This window comes from Sminthopsis crassicaudata, chromosome 2 (assembly GCF_048593235.1).
Source record: "Sminthopsis crassicaudata isolate SCR6 chromosome 2, ASM4859323v1, whole genome shotgun sequence".
Taxonomy (NCBI): domain Eukaryota; kingdom Metazoa; phylum Chordata; class Mammalia; order Dasyuromorphia; family Dasyuridae; genus Sminthopsis; species Sminthopsis crassicaudata.
The window spans coordinates 124617494-124639949 of NC_133618.1; the positions used below are offsets into that span (position 1 = coordinate 124617494).

Sequence of the window (22456 nt, forward strand, 5' to 3'; positions counted from 1 at the left end):
GGCACCATGGAGGTAATAATGAGGACAAAGAACAGGTTTAGTGGTCTTAAAACACAGAGAAAGTGGAAATAATAAATTATATTCATATAAGAGATTTTTGAGTTCAGGGACATAAAAGAAGAGGTCTAAAAGACATTGACAAAGTCAAAAATATGATCACTTCTCTATCTATGTAAATGAGGTATGGTGGAGAAGTTGGATCATAGGATCAGGATAAATTGAATAATTAGGAAGGTGTTATTTGAGTGAACAGCAATGGGCATATTGAAGTTTTCTAGTACGAGGATAGGAGTTAAGGTGGAGGGAAACACTGAGTCAGACACTGAACTTATTGAAGGAGAATGAATGAAATGGGTTCAATGATTAACAATCACCATGATTGGGACTGGATGATAAATTTGGATTTCATTGAACCTTGAGGTTTCTAATGATGGAAGAGAGAGTGTCTGGAAGTAGAAATGGGGATCAGGAATATTACAACTATTGTGCTTGGTGTGTAAAGGGTATGAGAAAAAAAAAACTATAGCCAATGTTTGAAGGGTTGCTGTGGATACAGTAGCATCTGAAGCAAACTACTCTCAGAAGATATAAAGATTGAGAAATGAATAAATTTGGAATCAAAATTGTTCCTCGTGGAGTGAAAGTTCCAAGGAACACAGTGGAAGAGGTGAGCAGGATTGAAATAAGTAGGAAAGCTGAAAGCTGGGATTGGGGAAAGGCGTTTATGAGCAGTGGTTGATTGGAACACTCAGTCTTTGGATGGAGAACTTATGAAGGGATGGGAGTACACTAACCACTGGATCTTGTCAAGTTCAAGCAGTAGGTGATAACAGCTCAAATTTGAGTCTCAGGGATTAACCTCTTAGCAATATTATTGCCACTTTGACACTACCAGTATTTACAATTTAGCCAACTTTCTCAATCTTCTTAAGAAAGAATTGTGTAGATGATCAACCATAAAGCATAAGTTTCAGAAAGATCTCCTCTGTGGAACTTTAGAGAGTGGAAGAAAAGGGATGGGTTCTCCCTGGAGGTGAATCCCAACGTTGAAGACTATTCCGGTTCTTTCAGTTCCCAAGGATAAATCCATCTGGGCTTAGTGACTTGAACTGACATAGATTATCTAGGCTTCATCTTATGATTTATCTTTGTTCTGTTCTTTCCAGTCCCAAAGCAATTCTCTTTGACACAGAAAACAAATAAAAAGTAGATTTCATCAGTCTTACCTTTTATCCATCATCTATCATCACTCCACCAAATTCAAGGAGAGGTCTTAGCTTACCTTTGTTCCCTCCTCCCTCTTCCCACTGTTACATGGGAGAAAAGTCCACATATTTTCCATAATGAGACCATATGGCTGTGAATCTTGGGATGCTATGATTCACAGTCATATGGCATCAGAAGGCTAAAAATTATAAATTATCCAAAGGCTGCAACATTTTACACATGATGACATTGCTGTAAGAATTTACACAAAAGACATCAGTGAGGGTATATAGATTGAAAAAAGGAAGTAAACTCTTGTTACATGAATGAAAAATTGTTTAAGCACTTACATTCCAAGGACTAAATAATGGATTAAAATGCAAAGATTTGTAAAATTTCTTCCATTGTTAAGTTAACAGTTTAATGGGGGAAGATAATAGTCATAGCCAAAGAGGGCTATTTTTGATTGGGATATTGGGATATGAAGCCATAGAAAAATAAATGTAATTCTCACCAATCAAGAGCCCAGTTGGAGATGAAAAGACAAAGTAAGAAGATAACCAGAGAGTAGCAAGAATAAGGGTAACAGATAAGCAGCCCAAGTTTTACAGTAGTAGCCTTACAATGTTTTTTTTTAAAATACATAAAACAACTTCCTATATATTTGAATAGATCTTTATTGAAGACTTGTGGAAATCCATAAATGACAAGAATCTGAGAAGTTGGAAAAATGCCAAAGAATTATATTTTACAACCTATAACACTGAGATGATAGATCAGAGTATAAAAATAAACAAAAAGATTTTATTGATGTCTCAGCTGAAGACAGCACTGTATACATTCAATTTCTGAGCAGTCTGAAAGAGAGAGTGAGAAAACCAATAATAAGTTTTGGCTAGGCTTGTTAACAGTATCACACTACTACTCACTAATGTGCCCAACTAAGGATACCAAAATGTTAGAAACAAAAGTTGTTATGCTAAAAATAGCATAACAGAAGCTGAAAGCTCATTTATTTCAACTTCACCATTTTGAGAATAAGGAAACTAAGGTCCACAGACCATGTATTCTAAAATCAATAGTGAGACAAGGAAATAGTGAAATCAATCAGTCAGTACTGAAACTGCTTCATGAAGACCAACTCCCAAACCATTGATTCTACACTCTCATACCTTTTAAGTTAGTGTGGATGCTGAAAAAAAGAGGAGAATGAGATTTACCATTCAGAAACTACAGTGTTGATTACCTAGAAATCTAATGTTAAATGGTCACTTACTTGTTTAATCTTCATAAAGATGTCTTTAGACTACAGCAACGGTTAGCAATTTGCCTGAAGGCCCTAGGAAAGAAAGATTTGGGGAACAATGTATAATTTGAAAGAGAAAAAAACCCAGCAAAATTGTGAAGGAGATAGTTTCTCTTTTGTGCTCCTTATTTTCCTTTTAGGTGTGTGTAACAGGGGAGATTGCTAGACTTAGAATCAGGAGAGACTTGGCTTTTAATTATTATTTAATGCCATGGATTTCCTGAATATTGCGATTTAAAATGTTAGAGCTAGATGGTACCTTAGCAATCATTTCATAGATGAAGGAAGGCAAACTCAGAGCACTTAAATGACCTATCCAAGGTCAGACAGCCATTAACAAAAGAACCATTTTTCTTTGTTGTTGCTTGGTTAGAACAAGATGTATAGGCATATAAAAACTAACCTTGTTCCAGGGGATTTGGAAGAATAGAATGTCTCATTTGTCTGAAATTGTACCAGATGACAAGAGGATAAGTCTATTTTTTCAAGAAAGACTGGCTATTTTGTCACTTCATGATACCTGATCTGCAGGAGTACTCATAAAAACTCAAGATTATTTCTTACAGAATACCATATTTCAAGGACTCCAAAATATGGAGGAAGAAAGTGGGGCACATGTGTTTTAAACACAAACCACCACCTGAAGAACCATCCTGTAGATGTATGAATATCCAGCATTTTCCTTTTAAAGATGGGAAACCTGATGCCTGGAGGGATTTCAATGTTCTCTTTTTGATAAAAGACACTAATGATATAGGCTGGAATAATATCTAAGAAAAAAACCTTCATTCCTTAGTTTATATTCTGATCATCATAGAATTAAACAGAATAGCTAAGCAATTTATTTTCTTAGGTGGGTGTATTCTGAGCATTTTTTTTTTTTGTATCAACTGAACATAGGAGATGGAGGTGAGAAAAGAAATAATGCTGTGGTGAAGAGGACACACATTTCTTTCTAATATTCTCCCACGACCCTTACACTAATTACAAAGTCCAGCCTCTGAATTAGTTTTTGGATGGCAGAATCCACAAATACTGGGAGCGTAAATGAGGAACCCAAATTATCACTTTTTGCAAATGATATGATGGTATACGTAGAGAACCCCAGAGATCCTACTAAAAATCTATTAGAAATAATACATAACTGTAGCAAGTTGCTAAATAGTTTCAGGATATAAAATAAATCCACATAAATCATCAGTATTTTTATACATCACTAACAAAACCTAACAGCAAGAGATACAAAGAGAAATTCCATTTAAGATAACTGTCTATAGTATAAAATATTTGGGAATCTATCTTCCAAGGGAAAGTTAGGAACTGTATGAGCAAAACTACAAAACACTTTCCACACAAAGTCAGATCTAAACAATTGGAAAAATATTAAGTGCTCTTGGATAGATCAAGCGAATATAATAAAGATGACAATACTCCCTAAACTAATCTACTTATGTAGTGCTATACCAATCAAACTCCCAAGAAACTATTTTACTGACCTGGAAAAAATAACAACAAAATATATTTGAAAGAACAAAAGGTTAAGAATTTCAAGGGAACTAATGAAAGAAAAAAACAAATGAAGGTGCCTAGCTGTATCAGATCTAAAACTATATTATAAAGCAGTGATCACCAAAACATTTGATATTGGCTAAGAAAAAGACTTGTTGATCAGTGGAATAGGTTAGGTTCACAGGACAAAATAGTCAGTAACTACAGCAATCTAGTGTTTGACAAGCCCAAAGACTCCAGCTTTTGGGATAAGAATTTACTATTTTACAAAAACTGCTGGGAAAATTGGAAAGTAGCATGGCAGAAACGAGGCATTGTCCCACACCTAATACCATACACCAAGATAAGGTCAAAATGGGTTCATGATCTAGATATAAAGAATGATATTATAAACAAATTAGAAGAACATAGGATAGTTTACCTCTCAGATCTATGGAGGAGGAAAGAATTTGTGACCAAAGAAGAACTAAAGGTCATTATTGATCACAAAATAGATAATTTTGATTATATTAAGTTAAAAAAAAATTGTACAAACAAAACTAATACAGACAAGATTAGAAGGGAAGCAATAAACTGGGAAAACATTTTTATATTCAAAGGTTCTGATCAAGGCCTCATTTCTAAACTACATAGAGAATTGACTCTAATTTATAAGAATTCAAGCCATTTTCCAACTGAGAAATGATCAAATTATATGAACAGACAATTTCCATATGAATAAATTGAAAGTATTTGTAGTCATATGAAAAGATTCTCCAAGTCACTATGATCAGAGAAATGCAAATTAAGACAACTCTGAGATACCACTGCACATTTCTCAGATTGGCTAAGATGACAAGAAAAGATAATGACAAATGTTGGAGGGGATATAGGAAAACAGACACTGATACATTATTGGTGGAGTTATGAAAGAATCCAACCATTCTGGAGAGCAATTTGGAACTATACCCAAAAAGTTATCAAACTGTGCATACCCTTTGATCCAGCAGTGTTACTACTGGGCTTATATCCCAAGGAAATACTAAAGAAGGGAAAGGGACCTGTATGTGCAAGAATGTTTGTGGCAGCCCTTTTTGTAGTGGCTAGAAACTGGAAAATGAACGGATATCCATCAATTTGAGAATGGCTGAATAAATTGTGGTATATGAATGTTATGGAATATTATTGTTCTGTAAGAAATGACCAGCAGGATGATTTCAGAGAGGCCTGGAAAGACTTACGTGAACTGATGCTGAGTGAAATAAGCAGAACCAGGAGATCATTAGACACAGTAACAAGATGTATGATGCTCAATTCTGATGGACGTGGCTCTCTTCAACAATGATTAGATTCAAATTAGTTCCATTCAGTGATGAAGAAAATCAGCTACACCCAGAGAGAGAACTATGGGAAATGAGTGTGGAACACTTTTTTCATGCTTTCTGTTGTTGTTAGCTTGCATTTTTTTTTGTTTCCCAGTTGTTGTTTTTTTTTAATTGATCCAATTTTTCTTGTGCAACAATTTAACTGTACAAATATGTATGTATATATATATATATGTATATATATATATATGTATATATATATATATATATATATATATATATATATATATATATATATATAGGATTCAACATATATTTTAACATATTTAACATGTATTGGATTGTCATCTGGGGAGGGGGTGGGGGAAGAAGGGGATAATTTGGAACAGAAGGCTTTGCAAGGATCAATGTTGAAAAATTACCCATGCATATGTTTTGTAAATAAAAAGTTTTAATAAAAAAGAAGAAAAAAGAAATAACCTCTCAAGAAATATAAAATCTACTTGAAGAAACACATATACAAATATATACATACTATTTTAATATATTTATACATATGAAAAATAATATACTTATGTAGATATATACACATGTACATGTATATTTGGTTCCACATAGAATAGAGCCCTCCTTTCTTATTCTTTAAGCTGGCTTGTTCAGTCTATACTTGTGCTGATAGGTCTGGAATTCTGAGACAAGAGGGAATGAGAAGAGGTATACAATACTGATACAACTTGCAACTACCACTCACAATAACCCTGAAGTGTATGTGTATGTATGTATATGAAAAAGTAGAGAATATTCTCCTACTAATTCTCATCGTAGCTCTTCAGTGTATTTCCTATTTACAAGAAATCAGTTACCATGAGACCTTCTAACAAACAGAAAATATTTATATACTAAATGACAAGAGAAAATAATAATCATAGAGGTGATTCAGGCTAATTACAATAGACTTGTTTGTAATGGAGCGAGCCATCTGCATCCAGAGAGAGGATTATGGGGTCTGAATGTGAATCACAACATAGTATTTTCACTTTTGTTATTATTATTTGCTTGGTTTTTCCTTTCTCATTTTTTTCCCTTTTGATCTGATTTTTCTTGTGCAGCATGATAAATGTGGAAATATGAAAATTATACATTTTAACCTATATTTGGATTACTTGCTTAGAGAAAGGGGAAGGTGGGAAGGGAAGGAGAAAAATTTGGAACACAAGATTTTGTAAGGGTGAATGTTGAAAACTATCTTTGCATGTATTTTTAAAAATAAAAGGCTATTTTTAAAAAGTAAAAAATGAAATAATTACATTTATTCAAAAAAGACAAAAGCAAGATCAAAATATTTCTATTTATAAACCTGAGTCACATTGCACCATCAATACCCAGAGTTCATGAAAGAATGAACACACACATAGAAAAACCTAGCAAGAAGTCACAAAAAGTAAGGGAACCCATGAGCCTAAAGCAATTCATGTTGAGTGATAGGTCTTATACCCTTGTTACTCTAGGAATAATCTATATCCACATGAAGCTACTTCTCTGCTAGTTAATACAATACTCTTCAGTTCCTTGCCATTCTACTGCTGAGCAAAGCCATTCCTCTCCATCTTTTTAGTAAATAAAGCAGTGATGAGCTCTTTTCCTCCTCAGGCCTCCTTAATAGGACACAAAGAAAAAGTGTTCTGCTCTTTCAGTTACCAGAGAACCATGAACCAAAGAACAGCCATGTTCTTCAGATTTGCACATATCATCATATATTTGTCCAACAAGCTCCAAACTGAGCAAAATAGACATAAATCTATTATTTTCCTCTCTCTCAAAATCAAATCACCCAGGACCACACCTACCTCCTTCCCTTCTTCCCTCCCTCCTTCCTTTCCTCTCTCCCTACTTTCCTCCTTTCCTCCCTCCTTTCTTCTCTCTCTCCCTCCCTTTCTTTCTCCCTCCCTCTTTCTTCTTCTTTCACTTCCTCCTCTCCTTCCCTCTCTCTCTGTCTGTCTGACTCTCTATGGATGACACTAGAGAGCAATAAGGCACAAACTTTCACAGATCAGCAGGATTCTATTCTATTCCTATTGGCTTTGGGCAGCTGCTACGACCAAGCAGTACATTTCCCATCAGCATGTTCCCAGCATAGCGACTGAAGAATCAAAGAGCTCAGCTGAAAACCATCTGTCTTCCGTCCTTGCCTTCTTATGACTTCTCCAGGACTCAGCTTATGCTCTTACTATCTCTCTCTTCTTAAACCTACTCCTATGGCTCTTAGATCTTTCTGTTCTCAAAATTAGCTACTCCTTTTAGACAGTGACTCATTTTTATCATATGAGGTAAAATTTAGAAAAAGAAAGCTGTCAAGTATGAATTTAAGCAAACCCTAACACCCCAAGCAGTTATTTGAGCTATAATGTTGTCAGTTATGACATTTAAAAATCTTAAAATGGTCACATGCAAATGGGTTAGTGGACAATGGTGAAATTATCATTACCTCACTCATTGCTCTACCTTCAAATAAAGCCTTTCAGTACATTCACTTGAAGAGACAGTTCTCTAACAAATCCTTAAACAATCTATTTTTCTCCTAACATTTTGAGAGATTTTTATTCCACAAGATCATTTTTCAGCAAATTGTTTTCATTTGATAGGGGAAGCATTATTAATATATACATGTGTGTTTGTATAATATATATATACATATATATATATATATACACAAAAATACAATATGTAAATTATTCAGATTCACACATTTATATATACAGTATATACATACACACATGTTTATCTTCCATTTTCTCAGACTTTTTTTACATTTATCTATTTTTTACATATTTTATCTATTTTTATTTTTTTACATACATCTATTTATGTTGTTTCTCCATTAAAGTGTAAACTCCTCAAGAGCAAAGACTTCTTATTTTTTGCTTTGTCTCTATAGCACTTAATATAGTGTCAAACATAATAAAGCATTTAATACTTTTGTTTTGAGTTTTAACTGAGAGATATCAATATGTTGCCTTTAGATTAAAGATTTACACTGATTGCTCTGCAAACTAGTAACTTTTTTTATTCTAGACTTATGCTACTGCATTAAGATCTAGACACATGCTACTGTGTGGAATAGATAACATTATTTTTAAAGATTTGCCACAGACCATGACAGCCCTTCCACTTAAGATTTAGCATGAATCAAAGAAAATTAGAAAAAAAGAATATTAGAAAAATAGCCTACCCACATGCAGCTAGTTAGTTATACCATATCAGAGTCAAATTTAGCCAGCATCCATCTGATGTCACTCTAGAATGAGTGTTACTATGATTCTGATTAGAGTAGAAAAGTAAAAGAAAGTTAAATTTGAGGGTGATGTGAGATAGCCTGAGTATTTTTAATCATAAAGTCTTTAAATATTAAGTTAAACTTGACTTTTCTATTTTTCTAATATCCTCAAATTCTCCCTCTTTCTTGGCTCTTCCTTTTTGCCCTCAAATATTCTCCAATCTGGAATCCTTTAAAAAATGTTTTTTAATTAATTACACTTCATACTAACATACTATTGCTCTCTTTCTTGAAATCTGGAAGCAGAAAGACATACTATCTTGAAGTTTCATATCTTCAAAGGGATCTTAGAGGTTTAGGGTTAGGTTTTGGTTAAGTTTCATTTAAGGCCTATTATGTACAAGACACCAAGGATGCAAAGACAAATAGTCTCTGCCTTTAAAGAACTTATATTCTATTAGGAGAATAATACATGTACCCAGATAAGTTAAAAAAAAAAAATCAAAGCTTAAATACACAGAAGGCAACAGGGAGAGACAGAGCTAATAATTATGAGGGTAAAGGAAGACTTCATGGAAGAGGTGGCAAAAGATAAGCCTTGAAGGAAGAGAAGGATTTAAAGTAGACATGAGGAAGGAGTTCATTTTAGACAGGGGGGAAATATCATTGACAAGGTTATGTCCAAGGCAAGAGATTGAATATTGTGACTAAGAAACTAAGCTGTTCATTTGGATGCAACTTAGTAGGCAAAGTGACTAAGTGAAATAAGGCTATAAAAGATAAATTGGAGCTAGATTATAGTAGTTCTTAAATGACAAGCTAAAGAATTATTTAATATGAGAAATAAGAATGGGGAACTGACCAGGGAAATGACAATCAATTCTGTATGTTGAAAATATCACTTTGACCCTTATAGAAAATGATTTAGAGGGGGAAGAAGTCAGAGGCAAGAAGACCACTTAGGAGGCCATTTTAATAGCCCAAGTAAATATGATAAAGGTATCAATCAGGGTGGTAGTTATGTGGATGGAAAACAGAAAAGAATGCTTACACATCTTAGCAACTAATTGGAATGAAGCAGAAAGAAGAGAAAAATAAAAATGACTTCCAAGACCAGAGATATCAGAGTTCCCTTCTAACTTCTAAATCTCATGATCCTATCAATCTTGTTTTTTATCTTTATTATGAACATTATGGCTCATCAATCCTCATCTTATTTTCCCAATTTAGTAACCTATTCTGATTTTGCTTGTCTCGCCAACCAATCCTGAATAGTATGGTTGGCCCTTGCACTCACCCAAAACTCTAAAGTTAAACCCAAGAGATTGTCCATATTTTTAATACCATGATCATTTCCAATTGATTACTTTTTGAAAATAGGAATGCATCAAGTCCACTGACTCCTCAATTTTCTAATTCATGTCTTTTCCAGTCTGGCTGCCACCCTGCTAATTTAATTTCTCATTACCTCTAATCCACACTATTGCAGCATCAGCCTGTCTCCCTTTCTCCAGTCTTTTCTGCTCTGCTAATCTATCTTCTTCTCTGGAACCAATTTAATCTTCCTGATACACATAGAATTTTGACCATTTGATCCTTTTTGCTGATTAAAATCTTTCCATTAACTTACTAATACTTGACCAAAAAATGCAACTCTTTAAATTGGCATTAAAGACCTTTCATAATTTGGTGACATGCTACCTTCCCAGACTTACATTTTATATTACTCTCAGATTAAATACTCCATATTCTAGCCAAATGGACTACTCAGAATTCCCTCAACTTAGATTTCTTTTTTTTAAATGTCTCTTCTCATATCATCCCCTTTTTTAAAATAATTTCTCCATTGTCTTGAGTGCTTTTATTTCTATCTTCACTTGACCAAATCCTATTAATCCTTCAATGCCATCTCTCACAAAAGTTTCTTAAACCAAAAGTGATCTCTTCTACCTTTTTGAATTATAGAACTTCTTCTGTATCCTTTCTTTGTGTAGTCCATGCATGAAATTTTGAATTTACATTGACTAGATTCAGTCTCATGTACACTTTTGTGGCTTATTATACTTGCACTCAGAGATAATCTGGGAAATACCTAAGAATTTGCAAATGTGTATAAAAGGATCATTCAGATTCCATATAAGCACATGGCCTAATAATGCACACATTAGGATTAGCACAACCTTGATTCCATATACCACAGAAAATGCAAAGAATATAAAAGGATTCACAATAATCCATATTTTAAAAATCCATATAATCTTCCTCAAATAATTCTATTTTCAACTAAGTTGTAAAATCCTCCCAACTCATATCACTTTACCATGTTTTAGACTCCTCTCAGAAGTAAAGCCAACTTGGGGTGGCTGAAAGGCAATATAGTGACATTTCGGTGTGCTCTGCTTTCAGTCAGAGAGTCTGAGGGATTCTCAGCCTGAAAGGATCACACACTTGGGGTTGCTAGACAGGCAGCCCCATTTCCCATTAGATGCACTGTCCAAGCAATTCCCTATAACAGAAGAGTGAAAAGTCTACTTCTGCTCTTAGTCTGGGAGTTCTGAATATAGCCACACCTTTTGCTCAGCAAAAGGCAATTAGCCCATAAAGTTTTCTTCTTGATAGAAGGCTGGATCCTTGAACCCTCTCCTTCAGAAAGGCGATATATTCTTATACCATCAGAAATGATTTCTATAATTCCCAAATTTCTAAGTATCCTCTAGAATATCATTAAGAAAGAAAATACAGGATGAAAAGAGAAAAGTGCCTCAAACAGAACATAGGCTATACTAATCTGCTTTGGGGCTTCTGGCTTTTTCAATCATGCTTCCAAGTTCACCACCATCCCACTCCACTTTTCAGCTTTCTTTTGTTTGTTGTCTTCCCCCATTAGATGATTAGCTCTTTGAGAGCAAAGCATGTCTTTTTTTTCCCCATATTTGTATCCTCAGCAGTTAGGACAGTGCCTGCCATGTAATAGGTGCTTAGTAAATGTTTATTGGCTGATCTCTTAGTAAAGAAAAAATTTCATCAAAAACTTCATATGCTGATAAAATTATGGATCTGGTCCCCCCAAAAAAATAATAGGATGAACAAAAAGCAAGTAATGGGGTGCAAAGAAGTTCGGACTATTTTGTGAGTAATGAGGCAGAACTGGAAGTTTTTTTGTTTTCAGAAAAGAATGTATGATCAGAGATGGAGTTTATAAATGACAATAAGGCTATTGTTATTGTCAAGACATAACCCAAATGGTACTCTTCTATGAAACTTTCCCAGACAGACATAAAAAGCCTCTTCCTCTGTTCAATTCCCATAAAATTCAAATTCAAAAAATACAACACAACTTATCTTTGTTGAAATGCTCCCTGTCCTTACAGAATTTTCAGTATTTCTTATTTCTTCCACAATCAAGGGCTAACCCTTCTAGCTGGCATTCAAGGTCTGCCATAAGCTGGTTCCACTAAATTTAGCCAATTATATCATCTATCACTTCTCTACACTATTTTCTGCTATATTATAAGTGCCTAGGACAACCCCTACCAACCCAATAACTTACTAAATGTCTTCTAGGAACAAGACATTGGGATTACAGACAATGAAAATCAGTTCCTTCCCTCAAGAAATTAATATTCCATTGTTGGAAAGGGGATAATACAGCATGTAAGCAGATATACTCATTTCCAAACCTCAACTATCTTGCAAAAGTATTTAAGGTAAATCATCAATAAATATCCACTGAAACAAATATGGTTCAAGATAAGGAGAAATATCAGGTTTGCATGGAAAAAAAGCTACCCAAGGAATCAAAATTTGATACATTACTTTTTGGTCATCTTTACATCAACAAAAACATCCAAATTCATTCTCCTCTTTGAACCTAAAGTACAATGAAATTATACCAAGTAGATTACTTAAAAAAAAAAAAAAAAAAGTCTCCCTCCTCCCTACCCTAAAAGACACTACAGTATCTCCCATGTGATTTGGATCATATGGGTTTGGGAGATCCGAAAGAACTCTTCCTAGATTACTTAGTATTCTGTGGCTTCTCTACTGCTATGAATTAGAGATTAGGGAAAAGACTTTTAGACTATGACATAAGGGTGAGAAAGGCCTTGCTAAACTATCATTATATTGCGCTAGTGGAACTTTCATTAATTCTGAATTTTCACCAGTTCAAGAGTAGAGTTAGCAATACTTCCTCAAACTCATATTTCATTTTAAATCAATGACTGATAAATAACAATAGCTAGCATAGTTTGCAAAGCATTTTACAAATATTATCTCATTTTATTCTCACAATTTGTTATCCCCACTTTACAGATGAAAAAACTGAGTCAGAAGTGACTTGCCCAGTCACACAGCTGGCAACTGAACTCAGTATCTCTGAGAATCAACATTCCGCCCTCTGCTCCACCTAATTACCTCTATGATGGAGATACAGATATTATTCTCAGATTTAAATGTCAATGCCTGGCAGGAAAGCTAAGATAATAGGATCCAGAAAGATCTAGACATTTTAGAATTAAATCTGAACCTGATCAAATGAAAATCATATAGAATAAAATGCAAAGTTTTCTCCTTATAGAACTTTGCAATACAGGGTAGTGAAAGCCTCATTAATTGCTATTTGCCTAGGGAATAATAATCTAGATGTTTTAATGGAGTGCAACCTCATTATGAATCAGCAATGTGATATGGCAACTGTAAAAGCTATCATGGTCTTGCACTGCATTAAGAGTATCATAGTTTCCTAGAGTATTATGGCATTATTCCTGCCAGGCTCTACCCTACTCAGACATCTGGATTATTGTTTTCATTTCTGGGCAGCCTAGTTTAAGAAGCACAATAATAAACTAAAGAGCATTCAGAGCAGTCAACCATGCCATGGAGGGACTTGTGTTCATGGAGCATAAGGAATGGCAAAACAAGAGGAGAGAAGACTTTAGTGGAACCTGATAACAGGGCTGCAATATGGAAGGGGATTTAAACTTTTTCTGTCTGGCCCCATAAGGCAGAATCAGAACAACAGGCAGAAGTTACAAAAAAAGCCAATTCAGACTTTGACTCCAAAATCGGTATTCCTTCCTGGTCTGAACCACGAATGAGCTAGGCCAGGAACTAGAGATGTAACTCATTCCTGATAGTCAATTTGGGAAGAAAACCCTTAACATAAACTTTGCCTATTTTACCACTTGCTTAAAGAAAAATTTTCAGGTATTTAAATCTGACTTTATTTATGAAAGGTACCCAAAAAATGTTTAAAAAAAAAAAAAGTCCATTTGGGATTTCTTGGCAGAGATACCTGGATTGGTTTGCTATTTCCTATTTTATCTTATTCTACAAATGAGGAAATTGAGGCAAATGGTTAAGTGATTTGCCCAGGATCACACAATTGATAATGTCTGAGGCCAGATTTGAATTTAGGAAGAGTTTTCCTGATTCCAAGTCCAACACTCTATCTGCTCTACCACCTAGCTTCCCTCCTAATCCTATTCTTGCCATTAAGTAGCTCCACAGCCACAGGCAAAAATCACTTACTGTTTCTGCATCTGTTTTTTTCTAAAGGAGAAGCAAGGGATAAAAAGATTTCCTACTTCCCCTAAAATTCTACCCTTCCTAGGTTGTGCTTATTTTTATCCTGGTATGAGCCCACGTTCCCAATTATCACCTTGTATGGAGAGAATGACAGGAAGGCAAGCAGGAGATGAAGGGAGGTGATCCCCAAATAGATTATATCAAATAATTTTTTTAAAGAAACACAATTTGGAAATGGAATTTAATTGAGGGGGGAAATGACAATGAAATCTTTGTCATTTAGAGAGTGTCATACCTTTACCTCAAAATCTTTGGTATCTTCTAAAATCTCACGAAGAAGACGTATATATTCAGTTGCTGTTTTAAGAATATCAACTTTGTTGGGCTTCCTGTCTTTGGGAAGGAGAGGCACAATGGCCTTCAACTTGGAAAATCCACGATTTAGGTTCTTTATCTAGGAAACAAAATTCAGAATTTAAATATTTACTATGTACAGAGCCTTATTCTGGCTGAAGCACAAAGCTGAGATAAGACAGGATTCATGAGCTCATGGAGCTTACATACCAAAATGGAGCAAACCACAAACAGATAAAAATATTATATGTAGTACCTGGGGTACCCCTAAGCTTGAATAGCAAATCCCTCAGACAAGATTACTCATGGTTCAAGACATTCCTCACCAATACGGTTACTTTTAAGAATCAGCCAGGGCACACAATTAACAATAATTCTTTGGAATTATTATAGAAATAAAAGCATAATAAAACATCTCTCCCATAATCCTAGAGTTGCAAACTAGACTCATATAGGCAACACATGTTTCATGGGCATTTATGTAAAAATGTGTCCAATACATGTATGGAAGGGTGACTCAAACCTTTTGTTCAGCAAAGCCATTGATGTTTTCCCACATCATCAACCTGTTCCCACCAAGAGTATAGCCCAAGTTGGCAGTCACCCCTTTTGGCATAAAATTTTCATTTGTCACTTCACATCTACCAGAAACTATAAGGCATGGGCCCACTGGGTATGTGGCTATAGAGTTTCTGTTCTCTGAATTTCTTTGTTCAATTTGAAGTCTGACTAATAAGTTATTTCTTCAAGAAAAAAGGAGCTTTTATGCTCTTTTAGGTTAAAGGCCTGAGGCTTAAGAAGCATGTACATTTTAGAAAATCAGTAGTCCTTCATTCAACCATGATTAAGCAAAAGTCCATTTTTAGTGGGTGAGAGTGAGGCAACTTTTTGATTTTTTCTTTCCTGGAATGGCTAGTCTTATTTATTTTTCATAGTCTTGACTAGGCAACCTCATCTCTAGCAGGAGATTTTTACCTCTTTATAATAAATGGTAGGTATATTTCTAGCTAAATATCCAGTATCCCTGATGCATTGTTGGTGGAGTTGTGAACAGATCCAACCATTCTGGAGAGCAATTTGGAACTACACCCAAAAAGTTATCAAACTGTGCATACCCTTTGATCCAGCAGTGCTACTATTGGGCTTATATCCCAAAGAAATACTAAAAATGAGAAAGGGACCTGTATGCGCCAAAATGTTTGTGGCAGCCCTTTATATAGTGGCTAGAAACTGGAAAATGAATGGGTGCCCATCAATTGGAGAATGTTGAGTAAATTATGGTATATGAAGGTTATGGAATAGTATTGCTCTGTAAGAAATGACCAGAAGGATGAATACAGAGAGGTTTGGAGAGACTTACATGAACTGATGCTGAGTGAAATCAGCAGAACCAGGAGATCATTATGTACTTCAACAACAATACTGTATGAGGATGTATTCTGACTGAAGTGGATATCTTCAACATAGAGAAGATCCAATTCAGTTCTAGTTGATCAATGATGGACAGAAACAGCTACACCCAGAGAAGGAACACTGGGAATTGAGTGTAAACTGTTTGCATTATTGTCTTTCTACCCAGGTGACATTTACCTTCAGAATCCAATTCTTAACGTGCAACAAGAAATTTGGTTTTACACACATATATTGTATCTAGGATGTACTGTAACACATTTAACATGTATGGGGTTGCCTGTCATCTAGGGTAGGGAGTAGAGGGAGGGAGGGGAAAATTTGGAAAAGAAGTGAATACAAGGGATAATGTAAAAAAAAAAAATATATATATATATATATATATATCCCCATGCATATGTACTGTCAAAAATTATTATAAAATTAATTTTAAAATTTAAAAATGAATAAATAAATAAATAAATAGTGCCCACAGCTTCATGTTTCTTTAGATTGAATTTCCTAGGGGTAACACCATTCTCACTTAAGGAAGCTTCTATATACCTCATTTTTACTTTCTGAAGACTAGAGTACATTAAATCATAATGCACAAAGGAACTATTTGTCTAACAACTGCCATAGGATCCAAGGTTCAGGGTCCTGAATTTTCTCTATTCCCAAACCCTTTCTATTCTCTCTCTCATGTGCATTAGTAAGCATAAGACAAAGTTAAATTCAGGACTGGGGATAGAGAATTGGATTACAAAGCCATTCCCTTTCTTTCTAGACTAATCACATATCTGCCTTTCATATGTATGTGACAGCAAACTCTTTTGAGATTTGAGTTTGGTCTTTCTTTTGGAATATTTCAGAAAAAAACAAAATAAAGCCTTATATGAAGTCTGTGGGGGAAAAAAAAAACAAAATAAAATGCACTTGGAATTTGAATATTTTCAATATTTTGCCTTGAGAACCTATTGGACCTCACCAGACTCTTTCTCCTTTCCAAAGTGGGATAGGATAGCTTCTCTAGACATTAATGAAAAAAAAAAAAAAAAAAAGGAAGCAGATTGAGCAAGCATCTAAATGTCAAGCCCATTTGTAACCGAAGCCACCCAAGCTGACAGCTTGTAATGCCTAACCCAGATAACTTATCTCTAAGTGCTGTTTGAAAGTTATTATGACCAGTTCCAGATAAACTGTTCAAACACATACTGGAAAGTGATGTGGCCCTGGGGTATGAAATAAAATTTCTAAGTGACTGAGCGTGGCTATCAGACCATGCAAGTTCTCCAAGGATTTGTACCTTGGGATAATCCTATAATCCATCGCCAAGACTTGCTTTGGGAGCCCTTCTTGTACACAGACAAGTTAGAAAGATGTCCATTCTCATTTGCCTCCATAAGATTTGGAAGGCTGCTATATTGATACCATAGGATTACTTATTTCCATAAAAGGAAATGCAATGTTCCATTCTATTCAATATCATTGAGTGTTTGCCGTGGGGGTGAATTACAGAGAAAAGGGGAGCTAGGGCAGAAGCTCACCCCGCGGGTTACCAGAACACTAACAGCTCCATAATCAGAGTAAGCATTAAGTGTGGGCTGAGAAACTCAAGAAAAAAAAAAAAAGAAAAAAAGAAAAAGAAAACCCACACAGCCAACTATTTCCAAGGAAATTCAGGGAAGCATTTGCACACCCACCTCTGTCTCCCTCCCACTCTTCCTAAACTAGCTAACAAAATACTCAGGCAAGGGTAACAGTGGCTCTTCAGAACTGGGGATAGCGGGTGGGTAGAGAGATTAGCGGATATCTCTGTCGACACTTCTGAGAAACATCAGTCTTTCGGGACTATTTCTGAGCCCTCTCAGGTTCCCCAAACGGGAGCTGTCACCGATCCGCTAGACAGCTAAAGTGTGCGCCTCTTTGAGCGCTCCTACAAAATCGAGGACTTCCTGAGCCAAAGTGGGAGAGAGTCCAAGATTCTTTTTTTTTTTTTTGGGGGGGGGAGGGTATCTGAAATTCATGTTCTGAGTTTGGTCATTGAAATGAGTTTAGCTTTAGACTGCTCTGTACCACTTATAATAAATGTAGAAAAGGGGGCGGTGGGACAAGGGGAAGCCAGCCCCCTTTCTATTTCCTTCACTCGTTGACTCATCACTTTACAACATCCCAAGGCACTGCGGTGGAGAGGAAGAGAAACTGAGGGCTTGGTTTTGGGGGGGAGGCAAGGGCTGAGAAGGAGACGACTCGGGGCGCCCAGCGGGAGACCCTCACCCGCTCCCGTTCCTTGGCGTTGGCCACCTGCCGCCTTTCCAGCACCTCCTTCAGGTCCTCGGTGGAGGTGTAAGCGCCCGACGGCTGCCTCTTCATCCGGCTGATGGCTGCTAATTGGGGCCGGGTCCCAAACTGCTCCCTCAGCACCTCCTCCAGCACCTCCGCCCGGGGGGTGGCCAGGAAAGGTAAAGGGCAAGGCGGGGAGAGATGCAGGTGCCCGTCCATGACCCCAGAGAGACTTCGGACCCTGGCCTGCGGGCAGCAAGCTCATTTGACCCGAAGTGGGGGAGAGAGCGGAATGTCCTCACCTGAGAATGCTCAGGCAGGCACGTGTGTGCTCACCTGGGCAGCCGCACGGGATGCCTCAGGTGCAGTGGGGGAGGGAGCTCCTTACCACTCCCCCGCCCCCAGCACACACACATACTCCTCAGCACTCCCCCCCCCGGGATAGAAAGAAGGGGTGCGCAGGAGTCCGGGGCGCCCTGGTTTGGGGGACACAGGAGACTGGATAGCAGAAAATCTTGACGACTTTGAGCTCCTTTGACTGTATATAGATGTCACAGCTGGTCAGCTATCTGTGCACTCCCAGTAAAGGCCAGGAGCATAAGGAATGAATTCTAAGGCTAGTGTTTTTCCCTTTGGGTTTAATAGGAAGGAACCTTGGTACCCGCCCTTATTTTTATTGATAAGCAAACTGAGGCACCCAGAGGAGAAGGTTGCTTTCTCAGATGTTATAAACATAGAAAAGCGTGCATCAAACATGTCTACGGCACCAAATCCAAAATATACATAACGAATCTTAAGATCCTCTATTCCACGTTCAGTCAACTTTCTACCATCCCGAGCACGGCCTGTAAACTCTTTATAGTCACAGAACATCATAGAGTCAGGTTAGTGCATTGGGAAGAATGCTGTCTTTGATATCTAGAAGACCTGCGTTTAAATCATATTTCTGTTGCTGAATTTTTTGGTAGAGCACAGCGAAATGCCCAGAACCGGCCTTCAATTAATTCTCAAAGAGAACCATGCCCTCAAGGAGGTGACGCCACAACATACAAGGGAAGAGGTGAACCTAATAAAGTAGTAGAAAAAACACTGGACTTTTGAAGAGATGATCCACTTTGATTTCCAGGTTTACTAATTGTCCTAACTGACACTAGGGAATTTTTTCCCTCTCTTCAAGCCTCAATTTCTCTTCCAGCTTTAAGGTCTATATGTGAGTCTATGAATGTTTCTGAGCTCTTCAGTGTGGCTCCTGATCTCTGTAGAAAAGGCTGTGTTTTTAAAATAGCACATAGAAAAGAACAGAAGGAAGTTCAAAAGGAAGCACAAAACAGTATGGCAGTTTTGGAAGTAACACAGAAATTAGTCTATATATATTTTTCACAGTTTCATATTTTTTTTTATTTTGAGGTTCTGATGTGTATAGGAAAAATTATCTCTCACACACTCTCTCTCTCTCCAAAACGAAAACAAATACAAATTAAGAAAAAGGATGTGAGCCTCTTTTTCTACCAGGGACCACAATCCCACAGAGGATGAGAGAACAATCTAATATGCCAAGTAAATAGCAACTTTGATTTCAGTTCTGTGAGTGGGAGGTGCTAGGAGGAATATAATTATATAAACGAGCTTTTAAAATGTTTAATCGAGCAGCATAAAATTAATAAATAGATCAAAAACATAAACTTCTGATCTCTTGGAATGCCTAATTTCCTTCATGTCTCAGCTCAAGCTCTTCCTTCTATATGAAACCTTTCTTGACCTCCCCAAATGATTAATACTCTTAACTGCTATCTGCCTCACTTTCCTTATTTGTAAAATGGGAATAATAGTAATACTGACCTTTCAGGGAGGATATTGTGAGATTAAAATGAGATAATATTTGTAAATTGCTTTGCAAACTTTAAAGTTCTATATAATTACTAGCCATTATTCTTATCTCCCCCTTCAAAAAATGACCTTTCATCTACATTTATGTATTTTGCACAATTTTTTGAAGGGGGAGATAACAAGAATAATATATACATATATATTTTGCGCATGTTTGTTTTTTCTCATTGGGATATAAACTTCTTGAGAACAAGACTTTTGAAGAGTCAGGAACATATTAGATGCTTAATAAATGCATGCTGATTGATATGTGCATTTTCACATTATTAATGAGATGAAGAGACACCTCAAAAATATTGAAGTTCCAAACAAATGTTACAGTGTCTCAAAGAATTCACAGGCTCAGATCCACCTCCAAGTCAAGGGACAAAGTTTTATTATAATTGTAGTGCCAATCAAAGTGGACTTAATTCCAAAAGAGGAAGATAGCAAAGAGCAAGGAGCAAGCAGGTAAATTTATAGGGAAAAGTGAGAAAAATATATATCCTAGAGGTGGAGTTGTCAGGTTTTTACTTTGTGCACAGACATCCTACCCATAATTCATTGGGGTAAACTCATTTGAGGGAACTTTCTGGGGGGAGTGTTTCACATCACTAGGTCATGGGGAAGGCATCCAATTTTGCACTGCACCTGCATTACTTTAGGCACCTCATTATTGATGCTCATTAGCTCTAAGCATCCCATTATGACCCACCAGCAGGCAATAATCTGACAACCTTTAGTCTTTTGAATTCAGCTTCTTGACTATACAAAGCAAAATAGTGTAAGGGAAGAAATACATCATTCCTAAATCAAGATCCCAGGGTGTAAGACATAATTCCCAAGGCCAGATAGCCTGAGGATTATTACCACATCATTCCTGAGGGCTACTGTACCACATCAGTTTAGGCTGTTAAGTTGAAAAAGTGTCGGTAGGGAGGAGAGAGGAAGAGAGAGGTAAAGGTCAGATGGCTTAGTTACATAGAAACTTTGCTTAAAGAGAGAAGAAACTTACAAAAAATCATAGACAATGAAAAATACAATACTAGAAAGAAATAGACTCAGAGAAGTTCATATGAAAAAGAATTGAATTATCAGAGGATCACAAGACTATATAAATTAATAGGCTGGCATGAGAACCAAAAAAGCTAATGTGATTTTTAAGCTAGAACATAAAAAAAGTATTGTGTAGTGATCAGAATAGGAATAGTGATAGATCTAATAGATATCATCTTGGTCAGATGACATCTAGATTAGTTTCACATTTTCACACAAGCATTAGTTAACAGGGTAGCACAAGAACCAAAAAAGCTAATGTGATTTTTAGGCTAGGAAATTAAAAAAAAAAAAAAAAAAGTATTGTGTAATGTCCCGAATAAAAATAGTGATAGACCAGGTAGACATCATCTTGGTCAGATGACATCTAATATACTGTATTTAAAGCTTTACATTTTATGAGGAACAATGAGAAACTAGAACACATCCCAGAGAAAGGGTTATCATCATGTTCTGATGCTGGAGTTCTGGAGAGCATGTTTTCAGCTTCTGCAAAGTAATGGTTTTCTATTAAATGTACCTTATTAAATTATTTTCTCTTTGAGGTAAAGACCTTAAAATACATGTAGTAAATGTATGTAAAGGAAACATGGAACTGAGACAATTGGCAATCCAACTTTATTTTTAGAAAATCAAAACAAAAGCTTGCACAATCACTGGAGTTATTTTCAGAAGCATTTTATAGCTTGAAATCATATAACATAACATTAATAAACTAGAGTTAACTATTTGGAAAAAGGTTCTCCCCCACCCCCCCCAAATATTAAATTTTCGCTTCATCTTTTTAGGCAAAACAAACTATCATCAGAAATTTAATCAGGAATTCCGAGAAAAGAGATGGCTTTGTTTATGAATTCCATCTTTTGTTGTTATTCAATAGCCAGACTCTTTGTGATCCCATTTGGGGGTTTTGTTGGCAAAGATCCTACAGTGATTTGCTATTTCCTTCTCCATTTTATTTTACAGATAAGGAACTGAAGCAAACAGGGTTAAGTGATTTGTCCAGGATCACACAGCTAGTGTCTATTTACAGTAAAATTTGAACTCAAGAATTTGAGTTTTCCTTAATCCAAGCCCAGAACTCTATCCATTTTACCACCTAGCTGCCATCTTTAGAATCTCACTTTTCAAACCTACTTTAAAGAACCTTTCAAAGATGCAAGAGAAGATATACTTATAATAATGTTATTATTATTACATGGAATATAATATGTGGAGAAAAGTAAATCCTTTCTTATTTTATAAATGCTACCTAAGCTCCAAAGCATTAAGAAAAAGACCCTGCTAATTCATACTACTGAAAATACACATAATACAAAAAACCACATATAAATGATCAAACAAATTTATAGGAAAAAAAAAGTCACATTAGTGACTCTA

At 36.0% G+C, this 22456-nt stretch overlaps 1 protein-coding gene across 4 annotated transcripts; it reads right to left on the bottom strand.

Moving 5' to 3' along the window:
* Window positions 1-1863: 1863 nt before the first annotated feature.
* FIGLA (folliculogenesis specific bHLH transcription factor) lies at window positions 1864-18741 on the bottom strand. Of its 4 annotated transcripts, none has more exons than XR_012485356.1 (5): window positions 18149-18741; window positions 14424-14582; window positions 2483-2545; window positions 2379-2398; window positions 1864-2063 (listed from the first exon to the last, which is right to left on the bottom strand). XR_012485356.1 is itself a non-coding variant. In XM_074285034.1 (4 exons), exons 1-3 carry the CDS (start codon window positions 18371-18373, stop codon window positions 2525-2527), a joined length of 405 nt encoding a protein of 134 aa, XP_074141135.1. In that variant the 5' UTR covers window positions 18374-18741; the 3' UTR covers window positions 1864-2063; window positions 2483-2524. The 4 variants fall into 4 exon arrangements, 2 of the variants coding, with proteins under 2 accessions (XP_074141135.1, XP_074141136.1); XR_012485357.1 differs by having other exon boundaries at window positions 14430-14582; window positions 18149-18740; XM_074285034.1 differs by lacking the exon at window positions 2379-2398.
* Window positions 18742-22456: the final 3715 nt, after the last annotated feature.